The sequence below is a fragment of the Netta rufina genome, assembly GCF_964035555.1.
Source record: "Netta rufina genome assembly, chromosome: 3".
In the NCBI taxonomy this organism is placed as follows: domain Eukaryota; kingdom Metazoa; phylum Chordata; class Aves; order Anseriformes; family Anatidae; genus Netta; species Netta rufina.
This window is the reverse complement of record NC_140125.1, coordinates 95,121,692-95,134,528: the sequence shown is the minus strand read 5'-3', so window position 1 is coordinate 95,134,528 and position 12,837 is coordinate 95,121,692. Positions and strand designations below refer to the sequence as shown.

Here is a 12,837-nt window from a genome sequence, read left to right as displayed (position 1 = left end):
ACATGGGTACCCCCTGCTCTCCTAGGTTTGTCTGCTGCTACCTTTGGGAAAAAAAAAAAAAAAAAATCATGAAAAGTGAGATGGTAAATCTGCATTGCAGTTGGTCCACCAGCCAAGAAGGCTGCAGGCTGCATTTTTTCTCTTCTGCATGAAACTAAGTCTGCATAAGAACTGTCTAAAACTTGCCCCACAACCTAAGAAGTCTGTACTTTCCCAGGCATTACCTAAAATACTGTTATTTTGGAGTTCAGTGTTGCATTAGCATACTGTCAATGCTGACACGATTACATGTATCAATTCTCTTGCTCTTCTTTTTTTCTCCTTAATTGTTTGCATAGCTGGAGGATGTTTGGATGGATCACTGCAATAGCAAACACCCTTCACTTACTTGAGTTACTGCTGAAAATTTCCTGTTCAATTGAGTGTCATTTTCACAGAGGAACAGTTTCAAAAAGCAATGCCACCTTGTTCTATTAACCCAATATTATTGCACATCATATTATCTACATTCAAGAATAAAAAGTAACTAAGTGCAAATACAAGCTACAAACAGAACAGCCGCTATCAACGTTCTGTTAGCACATATAAGTTAAAATGCAAAATATGAAATTTTAGGCATCGACAAGGACTTGGTTTTTCTAAGCAGTAGTTTAGTTTTGTTTATACACCTCAACAATAGTGATGAAGTTGTACAAATGTGTTACCTAGTCTATTTTAATTAGTAGTCAAACAGTAAAAAAAGAAACAAGAATTACATCTCACTGAAGGGGCTAATTCTGAGTTCACACAACAGAAAATCTATATAAAAATATTTCAGTCATTGTGGTGTTTGGTTGGTTGGTTGTTTTTGGCCATTCAGCATCTCAGTATGTCTACCAGAGAGCTGTTTTCATTCACACATGAAATGGGGCTTAAAACTTACAGTACAGTAACTTGCTTACAAGAAACGTGCATTAAATTAATGCTGACATTAAGTGCCCTGTGATGCGTTATTTCTTTCACAAAGCTTCCAGATCACCAAAACTTAACATAGTGTCCTCAAATATTTCTCGGGCATACAAAATTTAGTAAGGAGGAACAGTGACATGCTTTGTGTGCATTTAGGTCTTTCATGTAGGCACACAACTGTGTCATTACATGTTCCTATTTACCCAGCGTTAATGCGTTGAGCAAAGGCAATTCATGTGTACTTGGGGTGGCTCAAGGTAATTGCGGGATGAAGGGAGGAGAGCAGTAGTAGATAAAAGGCAAGAAAACAAGTCAACAAAATAAATAAAATTCATCTTAGCTGTGTCATTTTATTTCAGGATCTCATCATTTTAAGTTACAGGTCTCCAAGATATCAACATTTCATCCATTAACATTCACATTTATTTTCCCTCAGCATTTTGTGGCAGCAGAGCCCACCATAGCCATCCATCCCCGTCGCCCACCCCGCTCCCCCACAGAGCCTGGCTGCCGCAGCGCATTCCCCAGCCAGGAAACTCAAATTATAAGGAAAAGGGGGTCGCAGATCCCTAGAGTAATGTTTCTTTTAAATCTTCAGAGCTTGCCCACGCTGCATGAAGCCACCAGAGCCGAGGCCTGGGGGTTACCACACAGCTTCCACCCCCTGAGACATGGTGCGGGCGGGGCAGGGGGCATGAGGAGGGAGCCCCGAGGCGGGGGGGACGGACACGTTTTTCCCCCACCCCTCCCTCAGAACCGAAGCCTCTTTCAAGCAGGGCGGCCACAACGTTCCCCGCCCGGCTACCGGCGCCGGGACAACGGTGCCCGGGGGGCGAGCAGGGAGCAGGGCACGGGCGCCATCGCCCCACAGCCTCCTCCTGCTGCTCCCGCTCCCGCCTCCGCGCCCTGGCCGCCGCCCGCCGCCATGGCCGGCCCCGGCCCCGGTCCTGGTCCCGGCACCACCGCGTGGGTCCCCGGGCTCCGTGCACCGCCAGCGGGGAGGGGATGGAGAAGGAGAAGGGGAAAGAGAAGGGGGTGAAGCCGGGCGGCGACTACAAGTCCCGGCAAGCCGCGCTGCCGCCACGCCTCTCCCCCTTCCCCGCCGCCCCCGGGGGAAGAGGAAGCGGCGCTGCGGCGGGCAGCGGCCCCAGGGTGGGTTTTGGGGGCAGCGGGGTGGTGCCGAGCCCCCCGGGGCCATGCCGAGCCCCCCGGGGCGGTGCCGAGCCCCCACGGGTGCTTCTCCCCCTGGGGACGCCGGCACCGGGGCGCTGCCTGGGTTAGGCCGCGGTTTGGGGATCGGGGGGGGGGGGGGGGGGCTGGAAAATTGAAATCCGCGGTGGTGAGGGGATTTGGGGTTTGTGTCTCCCTAGGTGATGGAGCCCTACGGCTCGGCCGCCGGTTCCGAGAGGAGGTCGTCGGCTTCCGAAAGCGAGGACGAGATTGAGTTTGTTGGAGTAAGTAGGACCCCGCGCCTGCACACGGGGGCTTGGGGCAGAAAACTTAACGCGTGCCTTTCAAACGGGACCAAAATCAGCAAAATCTGTGCCATCTGGAAGTCGTCGGCGTCATCTTTAAGATAACAAGTTTGTATTAAATAGATACCAAGCTTATATCAAAAGCATTTTTGACCCCTTCGTTGGGAAGGTGCTGGGTGATGCCAGTGGGTCCTACAGGGTGAGCCTAGAGCCGAGCAGCCCAGCGGGTGAGTGTGGGGTGCGAGGGGGCCGGGGGGTACACGGCAAGGTCAGGCGCTGCTGGTCCTGTGGCAGGGTGCTTAATGAGCAGCCTCATCAAAGGTAACGAGGTAAGAGGCCTTAAGCAGTCTTCTCAAATTATGAAGCAGTGTCCTGTACCTACACTACAGCACCAGTTACCCATTCACCTTACACACACCTAACCTTAAGATACTTATATCTGTCAGATACCCAAGGAAACAGGGTGTTTTTCATGCTGCCAGTGCTCTAGCCTCAATCCAGCATCAGTCAATTGGTGCTGGATGGCAGGCGCATGTGCAAGAACAGAAAGATGGTTTCTCCTAAAGCAGAAGTCACACAAATAAGAAAGAAGCCGTTAATTGATGCTAGCACTGAAAATGGGTGGCTTCCCATTGATTTCTCTTATTTTTAGTGCTAAAAAGTAACTGGCAGTAGATTTCTTCCTGTTTTTCATGGTGTTTGATGAAGTCTAAATTAATTGTACACCTTTCTGCACAGGTATTTAGGTGCTGAGGTATAAGGGGCATACACATATTTTTGCTAAACCTATAAATACTTGATCATCTCTGAGACTTCTTGATTTTTTGGTTGAATTTTACCAGAATTGACTAATGAGTTCAGAGTTCTTTAAATAAACGGGCAAGCGCTCACGTGTAGAATGATTGTATAAGCCTCACTTTCTTAAAACGCTGGGCGAAGAATGAGGAAGTTAACATAGCTTTGGGCGTGCAATGATTGAAGGGCTGCGGTAGAGCTGAGAACACCAACTGAAAGAAAAGAAACGTATAAAATCAGCGGTTCTGCTACCTTTTTTTTCTTGTTTTTGCATGTGCAAAGCACAGATGCTTTGTGGTCCTGTGATGACTGGTTTGAGACAGGCTGGCCTGTCTGGGAGGAAGGCTGCTTAGCCTTGTTTGTGCAGGGTTGGTGTCCCGGGAGGTTGCTGTGGTCACTGATGAACACAAGGGGACAGGTGTCTGACACTGGCTGCATCCCCATGTTGGATCACTACCACACGTCCCTGTAGTAAACATGCACCTTTCAGAAGGATTTCTAATTTATTTTTTATAGCTTTTAGATCAGTGTTTCCATATAATAATGTGTATGGCTAGATGTGCAGGGGCTTCGTAAACACTGTGTATGAATGCTACCTGATCTTTCAAGTACTGCATGCCTCAAGGACCCAGTGCACCAAGTGGTACTGCATAAATTGGGTTGGAGAAGCCCGCTGAATATCTCAACGTGTTCATTTTTTCTTGAAAGATTGTTGTGTGTGTGTTCGTGTACATGATGTATTTTATTATTTTCATTTCATAGATCTATAGGAAGCTGCCCAGACACAGCCCCTGCCAACCTCAACCTGTCTGATTCTGTGATTTAGGAAAACTAATACTTTTTTTTTGAGATCTAGAGAAGGGGTGTGGTATAACTGCATGACACTATCTTGCCTAAAACACTTGGGGGCGACCTACACATTTCCAGTTACTGCTTGAACTTAATTCACAGTCGTTATTAGTCATAATTAAGTGGTATAGACACAGAAAAGTGTTTTAGGGAGCAAAAGAGTTGGGAATGCATGAAATGAAACGTACCGAGGGAAGTGAGCAGGAACTGCTAGGAACCAGCAATACTAGAAAAATCGATACATCAAAAACACCTGGAATTCTTTGAATCCCTACAGAGGTTTTAAGGAGCCCATAAATCTTTTGCAGTGCTGGAATCCTCAGGGTTGGCACTGTCTTTGCACTGTGCTGCTATTTAGTTTAACCAGTTGGGGAACCAAAGAAACACAGCTGTAGGGATGAGCCTGGGCTGCTCATCCCTACTGGTACCCTCAGAGAAGTGTTGGAGTCTCTTCTGAGAGAGAGGCTCTGACATTTGATGACAGCTGATAATGATGATAAGCCAGGCTCTGACGTTTAATGACAGCTTTCAGTCAAGGGTCCTCGTGTCGACCTCAGCAGTTGCCAGGTAGATATGCTCGGGATAGAATTTCACTGTTTTCCCTGATTTTTCCACTTTCTCAAGGTATCTGTTGTAGCTCAGATGAGTTGTCAATCTGATCCAGGATTATAGTTCTTTTCAGTATTTGTTTTTAATCTTGTTTGGTGGCTTAACCTTTAGACTACTGCAGCACAAACTAGCCTAAGTGCTGCATTTGAGATTTGCATTATTATTCAAGAGTGTATACAGGCAGATAGATTTATTTTTTCTTATTTTTCCCTTTTCCACAAAAAAGGGGAGGGAGGGAAATAAGGATGTACATGTGTATCTTTGAGAAGTAATTTTAAAAATTTGCCATATTGCATTTGTATTCAAGTTGGAATGCAAACTAACAAGTGCATAAAAAATGTTTAGTGAAAAGTATAAAATGCAGAAGGAAAAATAATGTTTTGTGCATGCAAACAACACTAAGCAAGTGAAATACTGCTTATAATTAATTGAATTTACTGTTGTGATCATTAGGCTTGAAAGCAGGTCATTATTCTGCTTTTCAGTTGTCAGTTTCCAAACTTTGGAGTAGTTGCTTGCTGAGCTGAACCAAGGGAATCGAATCAAGAGAAATAAGGAAAATCTTTTCATTTGAGGGAGCCACAGCTGTCAGAACCAGACTTGAACATCTCAAACCCCCCTGCTGAACTGATGAGACGGTCAGATGCTCTGATGGCATCTTTGAGCTGTGACGTGCAAGCACCTGTTGTTTCTTCTGAGGATTTAATTTCTTACAGATTTATAGAGGCTGTCGTTTTCTACAAAAGCTAATCCATTGTGGATTCTTCAGATTTAGTTTAGAAAATCATATTCTCCTTAATTCTTAGAATTTAAGCACTCTTTAGGGATAATGTGAGTCCTGCAGCTGAATTCGTATAAATTTTGTCCTTTGTCCAAGGTCTCATCCCTGCTCCTTCCCAGTGAGAGACAGTGAGGGCTGTTTATGCCTGCCCAGCTCAGCAGCTTTACGGCCTTGAAAGGTGGAAGAATGGAAAGAATGAGATGCAGTAAACACAGTGGAGAGAATTGCACGCTGCTGCAGTTCTCTGCTACTTCTCATGAGGCAGTATATCCTCGTAACCGGCCCTCCTCGGTTGATTTTTAAGATGTTCAGGACACTGCCAAAGATATGGCAGAGGTAGTGGGTACAGCACTGTGCCTCCTCAAGAAATCAGTGAATTGTTGACTGCCTGGAGTCCTTCATCTGCCTGGAAAGTTTAGCTTCCAACAATAAGGAACACCTCTGGAGTTATTAATGGTTGGGTGGCATCTGCCAGCAGCATTGACAGACAAAAGGGTAATACTACATGGTGTGGATGGAATTGCCTGTACAAAACTAAAAGAAAAAACAAAAACTATCTTTGATTTTGTTTATTGACTTTGAGGTCAGGTAATAGCTTTCAGAATCTAGCAGGATTGGGATTGAGATGTAATAAATTTGGATGGGAAGCTGTTTACAGCATGTGGAGATTTTTAGTTAACTTTGCCTCTCTTCTGTGCATAATTGCCACAAAAATGAGGCCAACGTAATTACCGGGGAAGTTGTCTATGTTCCTAGGCAGCGACCAGGGGTGTGAGTTAGAGTAGCTAGGCATATTTTCGTTTGGTGTATGCAGGCTTACTTTTCCTATTCCAAATTTATTTTCCTGATTATCTAGGTGAGATGTGATAATGATATAGCATGATACGTTGCTTATTGCTGTTGTTTTTTTTACGTGTGTGACATCAGACTGTGGACATAGTGCTTCTTTTTGCCTTTAAAACTGGAAGACTCATCACAATGGGTGTGCATGGAGCTCGAGATGTATTGTGTGTCTTCTCCAAAAATATAGGACCTGATTGCTTATTAGAGTCTCCTTAGTTAAAGCATAAAAGTATGATTTCTTTTTCGTTTGCTTTTTTATGTTTGTCACGATGTTCTGCTATCTACCCAATAGCACCGGACAGAATGTAAAAATGGAGGGATTTGAGGGCATGTAAATCATCAGGTGTTGATAATATCTAGACTAGCAGGTTACTGAGGTCACAGGCAGTCAGTGTGAAGTTTCTCAAGATGCCTATATCAGGAAACATTCAAGGACAACATCCTTAGAAAGGCATAGACTTCAGGTTACAAATGTGTGTGAGGCTATTTCTCACTTTCATAATATCTGAAGTCCTTCAGGAGTTTAATTTACTTGGCAGTTGGAGTTTAATTTAATTTGTGTCTTCTTAAAAACAAAACAAAAGTAATTCTGTGAAAAAACTACCACCTCTTAGTTGTGTTTAGTAAAATCTAAAACTATTCCTTTCTTGGTGATAGTCTGATACCCTAGTACCATTGAAGTAATGGCACAAGTTGAACGTTTCTAATTAAAAATGTAGATTTTAAGTTGATTGATTGAGAAGGTGAAGAGTGTAAGGCTCTTAAGCAGGCCATGATCATTCACTTTATTTTTGGTAGTCGATGTTTATATGTTAAGTTGATACTTGAATTATTTGCAAATATCTCCTATGTGTGCATATTTTATCAATTTTGTGCCTAAGTCTGTTAAGTTGTCCTTCAGGAATTTCGTTAATACACTCTCTTGGAACCTTGGTGAAATTCCCCTTAAAATATTCGTAGTGCTACCAATGTTCTCTAATGAGAGCAATACTTTACCTTCAGGGAACACAATGTAATGCTTTTGTACGTGTGTGTTTTTAACGCTTTTTCAGGAAGGACCCTTAAGACCTGTACTTGAATGCATCGATCTGGTCAGTAGTGAAGATGAAGAACCGAACAGCAGTTGCTACGATCATGTGAGTATGTTGGAACGTATCTTGGGACTTCTCAGTTAGAAGAAAAAAGAAATAAATAAATTAGTCTCTTGTATTTTTCCCGTCTGCTACTCTCCATGGAAAACTTGTTAGAGGTAGTTTAACAAGTAATTAATAAATAAGCTAGTATTTAAGTCTTCTTTTTTTTTTTTTTTTTTTTTTACCTAATGTTGAGTAATTAGGAAAAGTAGGCTAACAATTCATTTTTTTTCCAGACGGATTTTCTGCCTTCTTATGATGAATTTAGAGCTTTTACTTGTCTTTCACTGTTTTTGACAACTGTAATGAAGAAAAGGGAAGGAAAATGTCACTTTAAAAGCGACTTTAGAAGTCAATTTTCATTCTGAAGCCTGTGAATGTATCTGCCTAATCTGAGGCATTTTCCTTCTACAAGGACTTTTTAGGAGGAGTGCTTAGGCTGTAGGATCTTACTCTGCTCTCAGTCTGGTCCTAACTTCATTCTTTGTAAGCTGTCCTAATGATTTGAGTCAGAAGCAAGCTGGTCAATTCATGTATCCCCCAAGCTTCTTGTGTCCACTCTGTGGTACTTTCGAGAGGGACAGTGACTGAGAACAAGCTACTGCAGTTGATTTTGTCAGCAGTGGCTGTCTCTTCACCTGTGTGCAATAAACCTGGGTTGTAAGGGAAGGCAGATCTTCTGTACGTGCATTGTCTCACTCCCTTGTGATGATTGTGGAACTTAAGATCAGACTATTTGTACTGAATTACATCCTGATTGCTTGGGCTTTGCTTTTTACAGTATTAAGGTCTGTTACTAATGTAATAATTACCAAATAAAAGTTTTAACTTTTTAATTGTAGAGAAATGCTAGGCGTAAAGATCACATTGACTATCAGAAAGAACGAGTTGCATCAACACTGGATCGTCTGGCACGCCACGTTGAAGTAGAGAAACAGCAAAAGGAAGAGAAAAACAAAGCCTTTAAGGTACTGGATGTGTTCTTGCTTCAGTAGAAGTTCATAGTACAGTAGTCACAACTGTGTTTTCACTATGAAGTGAATAAAAAGATTGGTGAGCCCAGCCTGGAACTAACACCTAGATTTTTGTTTCTGGGGCATTGTTTGAAATATGATACGGACTTCTGATCTTCAGTGGCCTTTAACTGGTAGTCTTATTGCAGTTCTTAAGAGGAAAAGGTAGTAACTTCATGCAAAAGGCAAAAACCAGTTCACTTGTTAGTGTGTGTGGCACAGGGAGCTTTGTATCAGTTATTCTGGTTAAATAATCAAAGAATATCAGTTATCACAAAACCATGTGGCAAATCTAGTGAAATAATTACTTTTGTCTGAGATTTTTAGAATGCTGTTTGCTACATTAAATGTCCATATCAGGTATTATTTTGTAATGAGACAATATTTTGTAAGTTAAAGGTATAACTGCAGAGCCAAATCCTATGAATTGTATGGTGCAGTCATTTGGAAGGCATGGATTTTTGGTTGTAGTACCAACTAGGAGGTGCAGTCAGCAAGCTGACTGCAGAGGCAACTCTGCAGTCAGCAAGCTGACTCAGGCAGAGGCAACTGGAAGAAATGGACTGACAAGAACCTCGTGAAATTCAACAAGGACATGTATGGAAGTGCTGCACCTGGGACAGAACAACTCCCTCCACTGATACAGGCTGAGACTGACTGGCTGAGGAGCAGCTGTGGACAAACACCCAAGTGTCCTTGTGGGTGGGAGGCTCAAAGTGCAGGCAGCATGCCCTGGTAGCAGAGGGTTACAACAGGATCGTGAGCTATATGATGGGGATTGGATGGAGGGGAAGGGATTGATTATTGCCCTTGGCACTCATTTGACCACATGTGGGTGGAATGCTATAACTGGATTTGGGCCCTGTGGAACAAGAAAAAGATTAAATAAGGCAAGTCTATCAGATGGTCAGAGGCTGGAGCACTTCCCTGTCAGGAGAGGCTGAGGGAGCTGGACTTGGTCAGCAAGGAGAAGAGGCAGCTTCAGTGGGGCCTAACAGCAACACCCAGTGCCCCCAGGCAGATTGTCAAGGACACAAAGCCAGGCTTTTTATTTACGTGTGTGGCAGAGGAACATAAGACAGTGGTCGTAAATTGAAAAAGGAAAAGTTCTGTCTGGGTACGTGGTAGAGAGGAAGAGAATTGAATGTGAGGAAAAGGAGGCATTGGAATAGGTTGCCCAGGGGAGTTGTGTAGACGGTGCTTAGAGGTGTTCAAGACCCAAGTGGATAAAGCCCTGAGCAACCTGTCTTGAACCCATAGCTGACCTGCAATTTCAGCACAAGGTTGGACTAATTTCTCTTGATATCCCTTCCAACCTGAAGGAGTTGATAACTTAATGAAATATTATGGAATAATTTCACGAACCAAAAGTTTTTTTAATTGCTTTCCCTAAAGGTGCTGGCTTTCTAGCCCAGTTTTCTGAACCACTGTTACTGACCTTTAAAGCCACCCAATTACACTACAGTTACAAGGGCTGTTACAGTCCACTACAGACTCTGCAACTGTAATGCAACCCAGTAAAAGTCTGTTGGATGTAGCCTAAGGTAGCTTTGAGCAGAGGCCTACATCCCTCTCCTGCCTCCTCCACATGGAATTTGGCAATTTGTTAACGTCTCCACATACAGTTTTTGAGCTATAGTGTCAGCAATAGCTATGTAGCGTTAGAAATAGTCTGAGAGTGAAGGATAGGAAATCCTTTGATGATGATGAATGTTTTCCTGCTGTGTAGCAACAGGTAATGCAGTCTGCAAAGTTATAATTACTTTTCACAGTGAAACTTCCCCCCCCCCCTTTTTTTTTTGGCTTGGTAGTGGAGCAAGCTGACTGTTTGGTTTCAGTGACGATTTTCTGTTCCATTTTTATTTATTTTTTAATTCTTTTTTTTTTTTAAATCAAACTTTCTGGCTGCTTTGGTGACGCAAGGAATTACCAGGATCCTGAGTCTCTGTTAATTTGCTGTTTCTAGCACAGAACATCTTGTATGCCCCTCCTCTGCGTCATGGTCAAAGCTGCAGAAAGTGCTGTGCATAAATCTTGGGGCACCTTTGAGCTGAGCCTTGAGTCTAAGCTCAGGGTATTCCCACTGCCCCGGAGCTTTGTTAACAGCACTGTGCCTCTTAAATCTGGCAGGGAGATTGAGCTGAGATTGTGGGGGTTTTCCACAGAAAGAAGGATCCTTTATTGCTATCTGCCGATGATTTTGCCAGACCTGTGCTGAGTTTGGTTCTCCAACAGACGTTTGTATCTTCAGGCGTCGAAAAACACAGTCACTTGTGTTACAGAGCTCTAGTAGAGGATTCTTTTCCTTCTCTGTCCCTTCTCTTGAAAGCAAATCTGTCGCTAAATCTGGCCATGGAAGCAGAACATCTCACTGTCAAGATGCATATAAGGAAGAAATCTTCAGAATCATCAGAAATGTCAGCACGTTTTTTTTCATTTTGCATGTATTTTTATATATGAAGAAAGAAAATATAGGAAACAAGAATAAATCTAAAATTTACATATATTAAAAAAAAAAAAAAGCAACCTTTTATTTACTGGAAGCACTGTTTCCTTAAAACATTGTTTTCAAGATATTTAAAAAAAAATCGCTTCTTATTAGTCATGAAATATACTACGAAATGGGAAACACTGTTGCAGTCCCAGACTGGCATTCATTTAATGCTGTGTCAGGCTGCACTATAATGGGAATTACCTGTTTGCAAGCTTGTGAGCCAGGTTTAGCTGGGGAGCTAAGGTTATCTAGCTTTAGGAGATGAGGGGAATTGTGTGTCCAACCACGGATCTGTCTCCTTCAAAGAGAGAACTGTATGGCCCTCACAGATACACCGGTGTGTGGTTTGTGGGAGATAAGGCATCCTTTTGATGCTCACAGCTGATATGGTATTTGATCAGTGACCAAATTTGATCATTTGATTTGATCGCTGTGCAGATAGCTGCAGGGAAAAGAAGGGAGTCCATTTGGGAGCTCCTTTTGAGTCCGCTTGAGTCCACTCCTGGAGCCATGGAGCAGGTTCTTCCCTCCATATACCAGAACATTTTCTGTGAAAAGGTTTCCATCCCAGTTGTGGTAACTTTGATTTCTGTCTGTAAGAGAGGTTTTCTATGCTTAACCGCAGAAAAACCACAGTCCAAACCAGAAATAACAAAAGCTATCTCTTGAGGTAGGTTGCCTTTAGCCACCTTGCGTGTGCATATTTTTTGGTTCTTGTTTGCTTTGGTTGTTGAACCTCAAAGCAAGCTAGCAGTTTTTCTAAAGATGATGAATAAATTTGCTTTGAGAGGAACACATGCATTAGCTGCTAATGGTATGCTGTACAGCAATGTAGTTTGTTCAGCTATTAATGTAATATCTGTAATGGCTTTTTGATTTGACTTAAAGAGATTTATATATTTGTTTTTGTGAAAGTGAACTTGACCGAAATTAGTAGTAAGAGAAGTTCACCCTAACACTGACAATCAATTGCTAGAGGGGTGTAGTTGTTGAAGGGATTGAAAAACCATTTTTGAGAGATGTGCTGGCTGGGCAGAATTTATTCTTGATCTGACCAGCTGAAGCTGCCTTGAAGGTGGTGGTCACACTGTGGGACAGATTCACCGTACTCAATAGGGAGAGATGCTGTTAACAGAAAATTGTGTTGAATAAGAATTTTAATCATTAGGATAGATTTTCCAGTGTAAGATTATTTATTCCAAACTGTTACTTCCAAATGTTCTGTCTGGTCTAGATGAGGTTTCCATGGCTCTAGGCTTCACTAAATAACTTGAGAAGATGTACTGACAGAATTAAGCTGACACTACTGTGAAACATTCTTTCTGTGTAGAGATATCTAAACAGTAAATATTTGAAGGCTGCAGAGCATTGGATATTTTCAGAGTTCCTTATAATATGCTTGGTGGATCTTTACTGTCCTTTTGAAGAATTCTTGTCATCTGTGATTGGAAGTGATGATAGAAAAATCTTATGTGATCTGCAAATCCTTGCCATGCCTTTTTGAAAGCTGAAGGGTAGCAGAACTCGGGGAGTTGAGAGCAGCCAATCTTGTGAAAATGAGCAAGCCTAAAAGACAGCACACTGATGTAGTCATTGCCTTGAGATGCTTTTGTATGAGAATGCTCAGGCTGCATGCCTCGAATTTTTTCAAACATAGGATGGCTCTTTGTAAAGAAACTGTCGTGTCTTGTAATATTTGGCACAAACATTCTTCCTTCTTGAAAAAAAGAATCAAAACTGGTATCACATCAGAGGAGGCCTGTTCTTAAAATGTATGTGAGGAAACAGGGCTGTCTACTCTGTCATGTGGCTGTTGCCTAAAATCAGTGAGGAGAAAAGGAAGTTGTGCTCTTGCTTGCTAAGAGGTAGTAGGGTTTCTCTCTTCTTTTTCAGAGTG

At 42.6% G+C, this 12,837-nt stretch overlaps 1 protein-coding gene across 1 annotated transcript in view; it reads left to right on the top strand.

The window, feature by feature from the left end:
- Positions 1-2,057: 2,057 nt before the first annotated feature.
- ZNF451 (zinc finger protein 451) overlaps positions 2,058-12,837 on the top strand; it is a 40,047-nt gene continuing 29,267 nt past the window's right edge. Inside the window, exons 1-4 of the mRNA XM_084284100.1 lie at positions 2,058-2,100; positions 2,319-2,402; positions 7,353-7,436; positions 8,276-8,401. Coding sequence (XP_084140226.1) covers positions 2,322-2,402; positions 7,353-7,436; positions 8,276-8,401 — 291 coding nt within the window. The 5' untranslated portion in view covers positions 2,058-2,100; positions 2,319-2,321. The remainder of the gene's footprint in view (positions 2,101-2,318; positions 2,403-7,352; positions 7,437-8,275; positions 8,402-12,837) is intronic.